The sequence below is a fragment of the Callithrix jacchus genome, chromosome 1, assembly GCF_049354715.1.
Source record: "Callithrix jacchus isolate 240 chromosome 1, calJac240_pri, whole genome shotgun sequence".
NCBI classification, from domain to species: Eukaryota; Metazoa; Chordata; class Mammalia; order Primates; family Cebidae; genus Callithrix; species Callithrix jacchus.
In genome coordinates, this window is record NC_133502.1 from 213,714,064 (window position 1) to 213,731,333 (window position 17,270).

The window sequence follows — 17,270 nt, forward strand, 5'->3', positions numbered from 1 at the left end:
CAGGGGGAGAATCATTCTCCCACAGGCCCTCCTCCTGAGGGCAATGGGAAAGGGATACCCTGCCACTCCCCAGCACAGCCTCAGGAGACCAGCTCCTGGCCCAGGGAGGCCCCTCACCCCTTGGCAAATGTCTCTACTGCAGACACGTGCAGCTGCTCCCGCCTTGTCAGCGGCTGGGTTCTTGAAATCTCCACCATTGTCTTCACAGCCAGGTCTAGCTCTTTGTCCAGCTTCACGGAGCTTCCAGTGCCAATCAGCACCAGCCCATTCCAGATGGCGTGGCCCATCGCTGGTGGGAGGTAAGAGAACGGCTGGTGATTCAGATGGTCCAGCGCAGCCGAGCCCAGCCCCATGTAGACTCCCCATGCAGCAGTAGGCTGCGCACCGAGGCCCTGGCAACTGCCTAGAACTCAGCCTCGGCGCTTGTCAGGCAGAAGGGTGCGGTAAGCCTGAAAGCAGTCTTGAGCGTTTTTCTAATGAGGGCATTCCGCTGAGTGCCAGTGTCTAAAGCACCTTCCCCCTCACTGGACGAGCCACTTAGTGCGAGGCTGCCTCTGCATCCTCAGCTGACAGTGTCAGCACAGCCAGCACACGCCTCCCGGGAGGCATCAGCGGATGCTGCTCATGAGGGGCTGGACAAGGAGGCTCCGGAGCACAAAAGTCCCGACCCTGTCTGCGCTGCTCACACAGGCTGAAAGTTGGGGTGGGGGGATGTGCCTTGTGGCCTTCGAAGCAGCCTTGCTGGCAGGACTGCAGGCCCCCAGGCCACGCTCTGGAGAGCCAGGGTGTCCACTGACATTTGGAACTTGGTCACTGGCTCAGGACTGGGACCCAGGACCCAACCACAGTGTTAGACCCACTCATTGGGCCCCTGGAAAACAGCTTGTGCTTCCAATAGTCAGGTCCAGCCTGGCCCAGCTGGTGATTCAAGTGGTCAAGGCCCTGATAAGGGCTGGAGGTCTGCTCAGAGTCCGAGCCCGGCTCCAGCTACTGGCTCCCCACGACCGGGCTTGGCCACCCCGTTCTCCCCCCGTTATTTCCTTGCTTGTCCTCTCCAGGGCAGAACGAGCCCCCGGCCTTAAGTCTGACGAGGATGCAGCAGGGTGAGAAGGGGGTCCCTGCTGCCCTGCCGAGAGCCCTGCCTCCTCATCAGCCCTTCTCCCTGGCCTGGAACCTTGTCGCACCCTGGGACCACACCTGCAATGCGCTGTGCTGGCTTCCCCACCCTGGGAACACACACCTGCAATGCACTGTGCTGGCTTCCCCACCCTGGGAACACACACCTGCAGTGCACTGTGCTGGCTTCCCCACCCTGGGAACACACACCTGCAATGCGCTGTGCTGGCTTCCCCACCCTGGGAACACACACCTGCAATGCACTGTGCTGGCTTCCCCACCCTGGGAACACACCTGCAGTGCACTGTGCTGGCTTCCCCACCCTGGAAACACACACCTGCAATGCACTGTGCTGGCTTCCCCACCCTGGGAACACACACCTGCAGTGCACTGTGCTGGCTTCCCCACCCTGGGAACACACACCTGCAGTGCACTGTGCTGGCTTCCCCACCCTGGGAACACACACCTGCAGTGCACTGTGCTGGCTTCCCCACCCTGGGAACACACCTGCAGTGCACTGTGCTGGCTTCCCCACCCTCGGAACACACACCTGCAATGCACTGTGCTGGCTTCCCCACCCTCGGAACACACACCTGCAATGCACTGTGCTGGCTTCCCCACCCTGGGAACACACACCTGCAGTGCACTGTGCTGGCTTCCCCACCCTGGGAACACACACCTGCAGTGCACTGTGCTGGCTTCCCCACCCTGGGAACACACCTGCAGTGCACTGTGCTGGCTTCCCCACCCTGGGAACACACACCTGCAATGCACTGTGCTGGCTTCCCCACCCTCGGAACACACACCTGCAATGCACTGTGCTGGCTTCCCCACCCTGGGAACACACACCTGCAGTGCACTGTGCTGGCTTCCCCACCCTCGGAACACACACCTGCAGTGCACTGTGCTGGCTTCCCCACCCTCGGAACACACACCTGCAGTGCACTGTGCTGGCTTCCCCACCCTGGGAACACACCTGCAGTGCACTGTGCTGGCTTCCCCACCCTCGGAACACACACCTGCAGTGCACTGTGCTGGCTTCCCCACCCTGGGAACACACACCTGCAGTGCACTGTGCTGGCTTCCCCACCCTGGGAACACACACCTGCAGTGCACTGTGCTGGCTTCCCCACCCTCGGAACACACACCTGCAGTGCACTGTGCTGGCTTCCGCACCCTGGGAACACACACCTGCAGTGCACTGTGCTGGCTTCTCCACCCTGGGAACACACACCTGCAGTGCACTGTGCTGGCTTCCCCACCCTGGGAACACACACCTGCAGTGCACTGTGCTGGCTTCCCCACCCTGGGAACACACACCTGCAGTGCACTGTGCTGGCTTCCCCACCCTCGGAACACACACCTGCAGTGCACTGTGCTGGCTTCCCCACCCTGGGAACACACCTGCAATGCACTGTGCTGGCTTCCCCACCCTGGGAACACACACCTGCAGTGCACTGTGCTGGCTTCCCCACCCTGGGAACACACCTGCAGTGCACTGTGCTGGCTTCCCCACCCTGGGAACACACACCTGCAGTGCACTGTGCTGGCTTCCCCACCCTGGGAACACACACCTGCAGTGCACTGTGCTGGCTTCCCCACCCTGGGAACACACCTGCAGTGCACTGTGCTGGCTTCCCCACCCTCGGAACACACACCTGCAATGCACTGTGCTGGCTTCCCCACCCTCGGAACACACACCTGCAATGCACTGTGCTGGCTTCCCCACCCTGGGAACACACACCTGCAGTGCACTGTGCTGGCTTCCCCACCCTGGGAACACACACCTGCAGTGCACTGTGCTGGCTTCCCCACCCTGGGAACACACCTGCAGTGCACTGTGCTGGCTTCCCCACCCTGGGAACACACACCTGCAATGCACTGTGCTGGCTTCCCCACCCTCGGAACACACACCTGCAATGCACTGTGCTGGCTTCCCCACCCTGGGAACACACACCTGCAGTGCACTGTGCTGGCTTCCCCACCCTCGGAACACACACCTGCAGTGCACTGTGCTGGCTTCCCCACCCTCGGAACACACACCTGCAGTGCACTGTGCTGGCTTCCCCACCCTGGGAACACACCTGCAGTGCACTGTGCTGGCTTCCCCACCCTCGGAACACACACCTGCAGTGCACTGTGCTGGCTTCCCCACCCTGGGAACACACACCTGCAGTGCACTGTGCTGGCTTCCCCACCCTGGGAACACACACCTGCAGTGCACTGTGCTGGCATCCCCACCCTCGGAACACACACCTGCAGTGCACTGTGCTGGCATCCCCACCCTCGGAACACACACCTGCAGTGCACTGTGCTGGCTTCCCCACCCTGGGAACACACCTGCAGTGCACTGTGCTGGCTTCCCCACCCTCGGAACACACACCTGCAGTGCACTGTGCTGGCTTCCCCACCCTGGGAACACACACCTGCAGTGCACTGTGCTGGCTTCCGCACCCTGGGAACACACACCTGCAGTGCACTGTGCTGGCTTCTCCACCCTGGGAACACACACCTGCAGTGCACTGTGCTGGCTTCCCCACCCTGGGAACACACCTGCAGTGCACTGTGCTGGCTTCCCCACCCTGGGAACACACCTGCAGTGCACTGTGCTGGCTTCCCCACCCTCGGAACACACACCTGCAGTGCACTGTGCTGGCTTCCGCACCCTGGGAACACACACCTGCAGTGCACTGTGCTGGCTTCCCCACCCTGGGAACACACACCTGCAGTGCACTGTGCTGGCTTCTCCACCCTGGGAACACACCTGCAATGCACTGTGCTGGCTTCTCCACCCTGGGAACACACACCTGCAGTGCACTGTGCTGGCTTCCCCACCCTGGGAACACACACCTGCAGTGCACTGTGCTGGCTTCTCCACCCTGGGAACACACACCTGCAGTGCACTGTGCTGGCTTCCCCACCCTGGGAACACACACCTGCAGTGCACTGTGCTGGCTTCCCCACCCTGGGAACACACACCTGCAGTGCACTGTGCTGGCTTCCCCACCCTGGGAACACACACCTGCAATGCACTGTGCTGGCTTCCCCACCCTGGGAACACACACCTGCAGTGCACTGTGCTGGCTTCCCCACCCTCGGAACACACACCTGCAATGCACTGTGCTGGCTTCCCCACCTCGGACCACACCTGCAGTGCACTGTGCTGGCTTCCCCACCCTGGGAACACACACCTGCAATGCACTGTGCTGGCTTCCCCACCTCGGACCACACCTGCAGTGCACTGTGCTGGCTTCCCCACCCTGGGAACACACACCTGCAATGCACTGTGCTGGCTTCCCCACCTCGGACCACACCTGCAGTGCACTGTGCTGGCTTCCCCACCCTGGGAACACACACCTGCAATGCACTGTGCTGGCTTCCCCACCTCGGACCACACCTGTAGTGCACTGTGCTGGCTTCCCCACCCTGGGAACACACACCTGCAGTGCACTGTGCTGGCTTCCCCACCCTGGGAACACACACCTGCAGTGCACTGTGCTGGCTTCCCCACCCTGGGAACACACCTGCAATGCACTGTGCTGGCTTCCCCACCCTGGGAACACACACCTGCAGTGCACTGTGCTGGCTTCCCCACCCTCGGAACACACCTGCAGTGCACTGTGCTGGCTTCCCCACCCTCGGAACACACCTGCAGTGCACTGTGCTGGCTTCCCCACCCTGGGAACACACCTGCAGTGCACTGTGCTGGCTTCCCCACCCTGGGAACACACACCTGCAATGCACTGTGCTGGCTTCCCCACCCTGGGAACACACACCTGCAGTGCACTGTGCTGGCTTCCCCACCTCGGACCACACACCTGCAGTGCACTGTGCTGTCTTCCCCACCCTGGGAACACACACCTGCAGTGCACTGTGCTGGCTTCCCCACCCTGGGAACACACACCTGCAATGCACTGTGCTGGCTTCCCCACCCTGGGAACACACACCTGCAATGCACTGTGCTGGCTTCCCCACCTCGGACCACACACCTGCAGTGCACTGTGCTGGCTTCCCCACCCTGGGAACACACACCTGCAGTGCACTGTGCTGGCTTCCCCACCTCGGACCACACACCTGCAGTGCACTGTGCTGGCTTCCCCACCCTGGGAACACACACCTGCAGTGCACTGTGCTGGCTTCCCCACCTCGGACCACACACCTGCAGTGCACTGTGCTGGCTTCCCCACCCTGGGAACACACACCTGCAGTGCACTGTGCTGGCTTCCCCACCCTGGGAACACACACCTGCAATGCACTGTGCTGGCTTCCCCACCCTGGGAACACACACCTGCAATGCACTGTGCTGGCTTCCCCACCTCGGACCACACACCTGCAGTGCATTGTGCTGGCTTCCCCACCCTGGGAACACACACCTGCAGTGCACTGTGCTGGCTTCCCCACCTCGGACCACACACCTGCAGTGCACTGTGCTGGCTTCCCCACCCTGGGAACACACACCTGCAGTGCACTGTGCTGGCTTCCCCACCCTGGGAACACACACCTGCAGTGCACTGTGCTGGCTTCCCCACCTCGGACCACACACCTGCAGTGCACTGTGCTGGCTTCCCCAGCCTGGGAACACACCTGCAATGCACTGTGCTGGCTTCCCCACCCTGGGAACACACACCTGCAGTGCACTGTGCTGGCTTCCCCACCCTGGGAACACACACCTGCAGTGCACTGTGCTGGCTTCCCCACCCTGGGAACACACACCTGCAGTGCACTGTGCTGGCTTCCCCACCCTGGGAACACACACCTGCAATGCACTGTGCTGGCTTCCCCACCCTGGGAACACACACCTGCAATGCACTGTGCTGGCTTCCTGGCTTCCCCACACCCACTGTCCACACATGCCAGCCTGTCAGCCATCGGTCCCCACCTCACCCCAGCCACTCTGGATGAGGCCTCACTGGTCCCTTGAGGGAGGCTGCAGCAGCCATCTCTCATGTTCCAGGACTCTGGGCCTTGGATTCAGGAAGCCTTATCTAATCCCAGCTGTCAACCAAGCTGGGTGGCTTCAGGTCCAGTCTTACTCGTGCCAACCCTGTTTCCTCATCTGAGAATGTGATCAGCATCTTCATTCCAGAGCTGATGGCAATTAGAAGACTTAAAAACCCCTTCTATTAGAACTGGCATCTTTATGGGAGTGGCTGTTTTTCCAAATACAATGGCAGCTGTCATCTTCCCTCCAGCTGTGCAAATGCCACCCTGGTTGCCGCCACCCAACCTGCCTTCTGCATCCCAACTGTACCCTGGGGTCAGGGAGAGAGAGGGGCTGGATCTGTGAAGCGGGGCGCCTCCACCCAGGGAGGGCGTCACTCACCGAAGGTCGGATCTGCTGCTTTGAGCTTTGACAGGCAGCCCTCGATGCCACCAAGACTCTTGTCATTGGTCCATTTTACATACTGAAATGGGAAAAGCAAAACAAGTCCTCACGGAGCCCTTGGATCATAGTAACAAAGGTGTGGCTCTAAATCCAGGTTTACACTTCAGGAGACGGAGGCAGGCAGGTCATCTGAGGTAAGGAGTTCGAGACCAGCCTGACCAACATGGTGAAATCCCATGTCTACTAAAAATACAAAAATGAGTGGGGCGTGGTGGTGCACGCCCACAGTCCCAGCTACTTGGTAGGCAGAGGCATGAGAATCACTTGAACCCAGGGGCCGAGGTTGCAGTGAGCCAAGATCACGCCACTGCACTCCAGCCTGGATGACAGAGATTCCATCTCGAAAAAACCAAAAAACAAAAATAAAGCCAGATTTGTTTTTATTTGTAGAACATTGAGTGTTTTCTGGACTTTAACCCAAAGAAGGCATCGCTTGGCTGATAACCTTCTTCATATGAGGAAATGAAATACGCATCACCCAAGGCACGCTTTCTAAGGCTAGGGATGCTGCATTTCTAAAAAAGAACATCAAAAGGCAGGTTCTGACCGGGCGCGATGGCTCATGCCTGTAATCCCAGCACTTTGGGAGGCCGAGGTGGGTGGATGACTTGAAGGCAGGAGTCCAAGACCTGCCTGGCCAACATGGTGAAACGTTGTCTACAAATAATACAAAAGTTAGCCAGGTGTGGTGGTGCGTGTCTGCAGTCCTAGCTCCCTGGGCAGCCGAGGCAGGAGAATCGCCTGAACCCAGGAGGCAGAGGTTGCGGTGAGCCGAGATCACGCCATTGCACTCTAGCCTGGGTAACAAGAGCGAAACTCCGTCTCAAAAAAAAAAAAAGTCACAGTAAACATTCATTTTAGAGCGTTAGAAAGACACAAAAGCTGAAACATAAAACTTACCTGAATCTCATTTTATACCATCTTTTTTTTTTTCATTGAGACAGTCTCACGCTGTCTCCCAGGCTGGAATGCAATGGCATGATCTAGGCTCACTGCAACGTCTGCCTCAAGGGTTCAAGCAATTCTCCTGCCTCAGCCTCCTGAGTAGCTGGGATTACAGGTGCATACCACCAGGCCCAGCTAATTTTTGTATATTTAGTAGAGACAGGGTTTTACCAGGTTGACTAGGCTGGTCTTGAACTCCTGACCTCAGGTGATCCACCTGCCTCAGCTTCCCAAAGTGCTGGGATTACAGGCATGAGCTACTGTGCCCAACACCTCATCATTTTTAACAATGTAGCGTATTTATTCCTAGTCCTTTATTCAAATGCCTCTTTTTAAAAGTCCTAGACCTGTAATCCCAGCACTTTGGGAGGCCAAGGCAGGCGGACCACAAGGTCAAGAGATCGAGACCATCCTGGCCAACATGGTGAAACCCCGTCTCTACTAAAAATACAAAAATTAGCTGGATTTGGTGGCATGCGCCTGTAGTCCCAGCTACTTGGGAGGCTGAGGGAGAATTGCTTGAACCCAGGAGGCAGAGATTTCAGTGAGCCGAGATTGTGCCACTGCACTCCAGCTTGGTGCCTGGCGACAGAGTGAGACTTTGTCTCAAAAAAAAAAAAAAAAAAAAAAAAAAAGTCCTAGACCTATAGTCATGCATTGGGTTTTAAAATGTACCCTTTACACAGAATTAGCACATGTATTTTTTTTTTTTAAGACAGGGTTTGCTCTGTTGCCCAGGCTGGAGTACAGTGGCACAATCACAGCTCACTTCAGCCTCAACCTCCCAGGCTCAAGCAATCCTCCTGCCTCAGCCTCCAAGCAGCTGGGACTACAGGCTAAACAAGCGTTTTGACAAGATACAGGAGGGTTGGCACAGCCATGTAAAGAACCCAAGTTCTAACTCAGGACAGCACAGAGACAGGGACACACGGGACAGAATATGCACAGGCTGGGAGGGCGAGCTGCCGCTGACTGGGGATGTGGTGTGTGACAAATTGAGTGCTCTACAGAGGCCAGCGAGGTACAGGAAAGGCAAGTGAGCTACGTCAAACAAAATAAACAGCTCAGATGCCCTGAGCTGAGTCCCTCGGCAAGGCAGGCTGGGAATGAGAGGAGCGCCCCTGGCCCGGCTCACAGCATCCCATCAGCCTCTCTTATTCAGCCCATAGGCTTCTTCTAAGAGCTCCCTTGGTCCTTTCTGCGGATGAAGTGGGTACGCAGGGGCCTCACCGCCAGCTGTAGTTTTCTGTCAGTGTAGTTAGGCCCAGGTTCATCCTGGTTCTGCCTCCAATCCATGGCCAACCTTCAAGCTGTGAGGTGGCAAAAGCCCCATAAACTGCATACCTCGACCACACCTCGGCTCTCTGTTGAAACTGCTCTCTGTAACGCTAATGTGACAGGCAAGCAGTCCAAATCCACGCCACCTTAGCCCCTGCGACTTGTAATGAGTAACTAAAGCCTGTAATTTCCACTCTACCCAGGCAACGTGTGACTAACGCTTATCTTGACCTCTGTGAACCACTTACGTAAAAATCCGAATGTCCAGAGTCCCCTGGCCCTCGGAATGTCCGAAGCCCCTCACCCTCACCCCTGCCCAGGAGGTGGTTTATAGCCATCAAAGGTCTCGACACCCTCCTTCTGGGGCCACGGGTTGGAGAGACACGAGTCCTCCGTGGCCGCCGGCAATAAAGACCCTGAAATTGGGCATACCTTTGTCTTGGTGTTGATTTTCTATGCTCACTCTGGTACAACAAGGTAAGTAGGTTCAACTCTCCGGGCCTCAGTTTCCCCACCTGCCAAACAAACTAGTTGGATCTTACTTCTGGGACCTCTCCTGGTTCTGAAACCATAGGCCCCTTCGTTGGTAGAGAGATGACTGGTCATGTGGCGGAAGGTCTTGGCACACCTACGTACGAGCAGTATACTCAGATTCATCCCAGGAAAGGATCCATGTCCTGGTGTGGGAGCCCTGCCACAGACCCTCAGCAAGCCAGAGCGGGAGGCAGGGGAGGCCAGCACCCTCACAAAACACCCCCACGGCGCCCACTGCTGTCCTCCCACCACTCAGTCCTGGGGAAGAGGGCGAGTGCAGAGGCCCTCTCAGGACGCTGTGGGCGGCAGAGATCAGAGCTATGTCCCCGCGCTCCCACGCCCTCAGGTACAGGGTGCATAGAGGTACTGCTGTCTACTTCTAAGGTCACGGTGCAATTGAAAAAGTATTTCCCATTTTAAAAACTTTCCCCTAGACCTCCAGAGAAGGGGCCGCGGCCTCTCTCGGAGGCGTACCTGGGTCAGTGTGGCATCGAACAGCTTGCAGGCTTCGTTGCTTGTGGTGGAGAGCGGGAGCCTCGCATCCTTCCAGGCCTACAGACGGCAAGAAGGGAATAGCAAGGCCTTCTTCAAACTTCAACACACACAAGTCGCCTGGCCCCTCTGATCTCCATCTTCCTCATCTGCAAAATGGGCTCAGGCTTCCCGTGCTGGGCGGACCGCAGGGAGCCCCTCACCTTCGCGGGCTTCCCTGCGTCCCACACCATGCCCAGTGAACTACGCTTTTTAGGAGCTCTTGGGGGTCTCCTGAGTACCCTGACGGGCGCCCCTTATTTCCTTTGGTGGGGATCCCACAATAAGGTCCTCGGGTCGCTTCCAGGCGTTGCCGCGGACGCGCCTGTGCGCCCAGGGATCTCCTCGGACCCCGCGCCCGGGCCAGGTCTCCTGTCATTCACCCTCGCCGCTGCCGGGATTTCTCCCCGCCCAGCACCGGGCCACGCCCTGGACCCGGGGTCCGAGCGGGACGTGGCCGGGAGCAGCCTCGCTGTACCTGGCAGTCGCGCAGAGACGCTGGCACAGCCATGGTGAGCGCGTCGCGGCCCGTGGGTAGCTCCGGACGCCTGGGCCTTCCGGGGAGGGGGCGGGGCGTCCGCGCTCTCCGGCTCCCTCACTGGTGGGTTTCGGACAGGTCCGCCCTGGCCCAGGACCCCGGCCCGCCCCGGAAGCCTGGCCAGACTACTCCGCGCCGCCGCGGCTGCTCGGGCTCCCCTGCCCCCGGGGCTGCCGGAATCCGGGCCAGGCTGGAGGGGCGCGTTAGGGCCTGCACGCGCTTTCCCCCATCGGACCGGAGCCTTGGGCGAGAGAGAGAGGAGGCGCGGGCCCGGGAATGCGCGCACCGCGGTCTGAGCCTCTCCCCTTGCCAGGGGCTTCTCCTTGCTGGGGAGGCGGCCTCTGTCAGGGTCCCTTGGGAGCAGGGAGCCCTGGGACAGCGGTCACTTTCAAGTTTATCTCGTCGCGGTCGGCAGCCACCCGCGCGCGCACGGCACACACTCACTTGGCGTTCGGGGCCGGCTTCACTGGGTGGTCCCGCCGCTTCCCATCCTCCCTTCTCAAGGATTTGCCGCGGAAAAATCGTTCTGTTGCCTGCAGTAGTGGCTTCTCCCTCAGGACCAGCCGGGTCCGAACTCTGCCATCAACCACACACAGCCCCAAGCCAATGGGCTCCCCTCGTTTAATCTGCCCCCGCCCCAGGATGCAAGAATCCAGGGCATACACCAAGTGCAGGGCCCGATTTGGCCTTTATTTAAATTGTTGATATTTTGTTCATCATGGACTTTTTGCATTCGTTTTGATTTTTGAAATATTGCATTGCAATATTATTTATGTCGGAGCTGAAAAGATAAAATTCTTAGAAGAAAACAAGTAAATCTTCATGACCTTGGATTTGGCAATGGGTTCTTAGAGGTGACACCAAAAGGACTGCAACCACAAAATAAACTGGACTTCATCAAAATTAAAAACTTTTCCGCATCAAACGACACTGCTCGGGAAACGGAAAAGATTAACACAATGGGAATAAATGTTTGCAAATCATACGTTGGGTAACAGTCTGGAATCCAGAATATATCAAGATTTCTTGGCCGGGTGCGGTGGCTCATGCCTGTAATCCCAGCACTTCGTTGCAGGTGTCAGGTACGATGCAGCGATTTCCCTCCCCTTCCACTCACCACTGCTGAGTGGCAGGGCCTTCCTGGGAGTACCTGACCTGTGCTCCCGGAGGCCAGGGACTCAGAAGCTGGTGTCGGCTGGTGGCAGCGGCTCTGAGAGACAAAGAGGTGCAGGGGCTGCAGTGGTGAAGGCCACGCTCCCAGCTGGTCAGGAGGAAGGGTGGCCGTGCTTCCTCTGGCCCAGGTGTGTGGCCTTACGGGATTGGGGAAAGGGGGCAGGAAGCAGGCCTTTGCCCTACAGGGTTGTCTGGAGGGGTGGTGGGCTTGTTGCAGGTGGGCCAAAAATCTGCAAACCCTGGGCTGAAGGATGTCTGGGAAGCCCCTAAGTGAGGGACCACAGGTGAGAGACCCCCAGGGAGACCCTCGAGTGACCCTCTGACGAGGCCAACGTGCCCTCCAGAGAAGAGTCATTTCTGCAGGTGAGTGCAGACAGACGCCAGCAGCAACACAGGCTCGCCCCACCCCCTTCCTCTACCAGCTTGGGGGCCAGAGGCAGCCTGTAGAGAGGGCAAAGGCCAGGGCTGCGGAGGGGAGGAGCTAATAAGCAATGATGAATTAACCTCATTGTGTATTAGTCAGTAAGAGTTTTGACTATTACATGGGCTGGACATGTTAATTACTGAAGAAAACTTTATTTTTTATTTGTTTTTATTTTCTGAGATGGAGTCTCGCTCTGTCACCCGGGCTGGAGTGCAGTGGCACAATCTCGGCTCCCTGCAACCTCCGCCTCCCAGGTTCAAGTGATTCTGCTGCCTCAGCCTCAGAGTAGCTGCGATTATAGGCACGTGCCCACACACCCGGCTAATTTTTGTACTTTTAGTAGAGATGGGTTTTCGCCATGTTGGCCTAGCTAGTCTTAAACTCCTGCTTTCAGGAGATCCACCTGCCTCAGCCTCCCAAAGTACTGGGATTACAGGCGGGAGCCACTGCATCCAGCCGAGTAACTTTATTTTAATCAAAGGTGAACCAAGAACTTTTGGCCACGGAGTGGGAAAGAACTAGGCTCAGGCACTGCATCTGCCTGAGCAGGTGGTTGTTGAGGGAGATATAAATTCTTTTTTTTTTTTTTTTGAGGCGGAGTTTCGCTCTTGTTGCCCAGGCTGGAGTGCAACGGCGGTGATCCTGACTTACCGCAATCTCCGCCTCCCAGGTTCAAGTGATTCTCCTGCCTCAGTCACCTGAGTAGCTGGGATCACAAGCATGTTCCACCACGCCCTGCTAATTTTTTGTATTTTCAGTAGAGACAGGGTTTCTCCATGTTGTCAGGTTGGTCTCAAACTCCCGACCTTAGGTGATCCGCCTGCCTCGGACTTTCAAAATGCTGGAATTACAGGTGTGAGCCCCTGTGCCTGGCCAGCTGTAGTGAGCCGAGATGGCACCACTGCACTGCAGCCTGACCAAGACTAGTCAAAAAAAAAAAGTCTGTTTACCCAACATACTGGTTACAATCCTGAGGAAACCAGTCCCAGGGCGCTTAGCACCATTATTTGTAATGGAAAAACATAGACAGGAACCTTGACAACCACCGGTAGAATAGATAAACTCTAGCGGGCGGCCTCGGCAAAATGAATGAACAAAGCTACATGAATCAACGTGATCTTTATAATCTGTAGAAGAATATGTGCAATACGATGGCATCGTGGGAAGTCTAGTAACATGCAAAATGGTATATTGCTAATAAATTTGTCCCTATGTAATAAAACAGTAAAGAAAATGCAAGCGAATAAAAACGACCTGGGTTAATAGTTACCCCAGGAGGAGGCTGGGGATTGTCCCTTGAAGGATACACTGAGGTTTACAGCCCTATTGAAATAGTTTTATTTCTTTAGCTGGGGGATGGGCATAGGAGTGGTCTTTACTCTTTCCTGTATCTTTATGTAAATTTTAGATATTTTATAAATTAGTAAGAAATACCCTTTGCTCATCCCATTTCTCCCTGGCTACTGCCCACCAGAACTTACCCAAAGAATTGTGTGTGATCATTCCACCTCCCCATCTTCTTTCCATTTCCCTGTCAGTCCACTCCACTCAAACTTTTGTCCCCAACACGCCACGGACACTACTCTTGTCCAGGACACCAAAGACCTCCTGTTCCCAAATTCAGTGGCAATTCATCTCTCTGACCTCAGCCACCTTGGACATGGCTGGCAATGCCCTCTTTCTTGAAACCCTCTGGCCCTGGCTTCCAGGACTGCCCCCCACTTCCCTGCTCTCCTGCCCTACTGCCCTCCTCCTCCAGCTCCACCTTGGCTGGACCTTTAAGTACTAGAGGACTCCAGGGTCTGTCCACTTCTCCACGGTGCCTCCTCCCTATGTGACCTCTGACAACCCTAATCTGTCTTCAGTCCTGGCATTTATTTCCCCTACCCCTAGTCTGCTCTGGCTGCCATTACAAAATACCACAGACCGAGTGGTTCAAACAATGTATTTCTCATGCTCTGGTGGCTGGAATCCAAGATCAGGGTGACAGCACCGTCCAGTTCCTGGTTTGCGGACTGCTGCCTACTTCTGTCTTCACGTGGTCTTTGCCTGGTGTGTGCCTATGCATGGCGGTGGAGGGGGCATGTTTCTCCTCTTCCCCTCAGGCTGCTGATGTGGTTTGGCTGTGTCCCATCCAAATCTCATCTTGCGTTCCCAGGTATTGTGAGAGGGACCCAGTGGGAGGTAATTGAATCATGGGGGCGGGTCTTTCCCATGCTCTTCCTGTGACCATGAATAAGCCTCATGAGATCTGATGCTTTTAAAAAGGGGAGTTTCCCTGCACAAGCTCTTTTCCCTTGTCTGCAGCCATGTGAGACGTGCCTTTCACTTTCTGCCATGACTGTGAGGCCTTCTCACCCACATGGAACTATAAGTCCAATAAACCTCTTTCTTTAGTAAATTGCCCAGTCTCAGGTGTGTCTTTGTCGGCATCGTGAAAATGGACTAATATACCCACCATGAGTGCCCCACCCTCATGACCTAATTAACTCTCATTATTATACCTCCCAAAGGGTCCACCTCCAAATACCATCACGTTGGCAACTAGGGCTTGAGTATATTAATTCGGGGACACGTTCACTCCATGGAGCCCCTAAATACGAGACTTGGATCAGAATGACCAACAGGAAACAGCTGGCATGTGACCATGTTTGACCTATCAAGGCAGCAATTTCCTGAGATCCCCCCAATAAAGACCGCTTCCTGGCCACTGACAGGCACGCGGAGCTGTCCTCGTTTGCTCTTTTTCACATCTGACGTGCAGCACTGGGTTCATGGTTGTGCACATATAAAAGGGCCCGTGCTTGCTTAATGCTCTGCTGTAGCTGTGCTAAAATTCCGAGGAATATTTGAATGAGGAACCATGCTTTTCATTGGCAGAGGGCCCCCAAAATGACGTAGCTGGTCCTTCTGACATCTAATCCATTAACCAGTGCTGTCTCTTCCACACACAAAGCCAAACGGAGCCAAGATCAGCTCATGCACGCACCAGCTGACCCTCCAACACCCAGGCCTGTCCGTTCCACTGCACCGGGCCCTCCAACACCCAGGCCTGTCCCTTCCACTGCACCGGGCCCTCCAACACCCAGGCCTGTCCCTTCCACTGCACCGGGCCCTCCAACACCCAGGCCTGTCCCTTCCACTGCACCGGGCCCTCCAACACCCAGGCCTGTCCGTTCCACTGCACCGGGCCCTCCAACACCCAGGCCTGTCCGTTCCACTGCACCGGGCCCTCCAACACCCAGGCCTGTCCGTTCCACTGCACCGGGCCCTCCAACACCCAGGCCTGTCCCTTCCACTGCACCGGGCCCTCCAACACCCAGGCCTGTCCCTTCCACTGCACCGGGCCCTCCAACACCCAGGCCTGTCCCTTCCACTGCACCGGGCCCTCCAACACCCAGGCCTGTCCCTTCCACTGCACCGGGCCCTCCAACACCCAGGCCTGTCCCTTCCACTGCACCGGGCCCTCCAACACCCAGGCCTGTCCCTTCCACTGCACCGGGCCCTCCAACACCCAGGCCTGTCCCTTCCACTGCACCGGGCCCTCCAACACCCAGGCCTGTCCCTTCCACTGCACCGGGCCCTCCAACACCCAGGCCTGTCCCTTCCACTGCACCGGGCCCTCCAACACCCAGGCCTGTCCCTTCCACTGCACCGGGCCCTCCAACACCCAGGCCTGTCCCTTCCACTGCACCGGGCCCTCCAACACCCAGGCCTGTCCCTTCCACTGCACCGGGCCCTCCAACACCCAGGCCTGTCCCTTCCACTGCACTGGGCCCGCCTCACTGGCCTACCTGCTTCCACTCTTGCTTACCGTCAACCTGTTTCCCAACAGTAGGATGATGCTTGCAAGATGGAAATCAGGTCAGGCCCCTTTGCTGCTCAAAACCCTCCAAAGGCTTCCCAGCCCACATGAGAGAAAATCCAACAGTGTTAGTTACTGTGCCCTACAAGACCCTGCCTGCTCTGTCTTGGGCCATCTGTCCAATTACATTTTCCCCCACTCACCATCTTCCCACTTACCCAACACATTATTAACCTCTCTCCTGCCTGTCTCAATGCTTTTGCACATACAGTCCCCCTCCCAGGAAGGCTATTCCTTATCCCTCATTACAGCTAGCTCCCTTACTTCATGCAGATCTGTGGGCTCAGATGGCACCTCCCCAAAGGCCGTTCCTGACTCTCATAGCTCATTCCTATTCCTTATTTCTTACCTGCCTTACTTTTCTTCATACCGCTTTTCACAGCTGAAATCACACACATTATATCTTGGCTTGATTATTTCTGATCACTCCCACTGTAATAGAAGCTCTGTAAGAACTGGGACCAGAGCTAATGCCTAGAAAAATACATAGCATGTAGTAGGAGCTGAAGAAATGGATGCAATAGGCTGGGCATGGAGGCTCATACCTGTAATCCAGCACTTTGGGTGGCTAAGGGGGGAGAATTACTTGAAGCCAAGAGTTCAAGAACAGCCTGGACAACATAGGGAGACCCTATCTCTACCAAAAAAGAAAAGTTAGCTGGGAGGGGTGCTATGTACCTGTAGTCCCAGATACTCAAGAGGCTGAGGCAGGAGAATCACGTGAGCTCAGGAACTGGCAGCCACAGTGAGCTGCAATGGTGCCACGGCACTCCAGCCCGGGTGGCAGAGGAAAACCCTGTCTCAAAAAAAAAAAAAAAAAAACGGGGGGGGGACAGTAAGAATACAAATAATAAAGTGGTAGACCTAAATCCAGCCATATCAATAATCATGTTAAATGGTGATGGTACAAATATTTCCATTAAAAGGCAGAGATTGGCTAGATTAAAAAAACCTCCATTACATGTTGCCTACAAAAGACCACTTTAAATATAAAGACACAATTAAGTTGAAAGTAAATGAATGGGAAAAAATGCCATATAAGCGGTAAGCAGAAGAGGGCTAGTGTGGCTATTTTAATATCAGGTAAATTAGACTCTGAAACAAACGGTACTACCAGTGATCAAGAGCGAGGTTTCATGGCCAGGCGTGGCGGCTCACACCTGTAATCCCAGCACTTTGGGAGGCCAAAGTGGGCGGATCACTTGAGCTCAGGAATTTGAGACCAGTGTTGGTAACACGGCAAAATCTCCTCTCTACAAAAAATACAAAACGAGGCCAGGCGTGGTGGCACATGCCTGTAGTCCCAGCTACTCGGGAAGCTGAGGTGGGAGGATCACCTGAGCCCAGGGAGATCCAGGCTGCAGTGAGCTCCGATCACACCATTGCATTTCAGCCTGGTCGGTGTAGTGAGACTCTGTCTCAAAGAAAAAAAAAAAAAAGAGAGAAAGAGACATTTCATAATGATAACATGAGCAACTCA

At 56.1% G+C, this 17,270-nt stretch overlaps 1 protein-coding gene and 1 long non-coding RNA gene across 9 annotated transcripts in view; both read right to left on the reverse strand.

Annotated features, from left to right (window-relative positions):
- The window catches only part of TTC38 (tetratricopeptide repeat domain 38), a 34,592-nt gene extending 23,670 nt beyond the window's left edge, over window positions 1–10,922 (reverse strand). For 6 of the 8 annotated variants that reach the window (XR_013524157.1, XR_013524156.1, XM_078343492.1 and 3 more), the window contains exons 1-4: window positions 10,269–10,340; window positions 9,734–9,811; window positions 6,440–6,521; window positions 118–289 (exon numbers count right to left, since the gene is read on the reverse strand). Coding sequence is in view for 6 of the 8 variants with exons in the window: in XM_078343492.1 (XP_078199618.1) it covers window positions 118–289; window positions 6,440–6,521; window positions 9,734–9,811; window positions 10,269–10,301 (365 nt within the window). In the remaining 2 variants the exon portion in view is untranslated. Of the gene's footprint in view, window positions 1–117; window positions 290–6,439; window positions 6,522–9,733; window positions 9,812–10,268; window positions 10,341–10,772 lie in introns of those variants that run through there. The other 2 variants (XM_078343498.1, XM_035273135.3) reach the window with 1 other exon arrangement.
- A 3,088-nt stretch (window positions 10,923–14,010) lies between these two features.
- Window positions 14,011–16,590, reverse strand: LOC144578427 (uncharacterized). Its single transcript, XR_013524194.1, has 3 exons — window positions 16,469–16,590; window positions 16,140–16,222; window positions 14,011–14,148 (listed from the first exon to the last, which is right to left on the reverse strand). It is a non-coding gene; the product is annotated as an uncharacterized LOC144578427 (long non-coding RNA).
- Window positions 16,591–17,270: the final 680 nt, after the last annotated feature.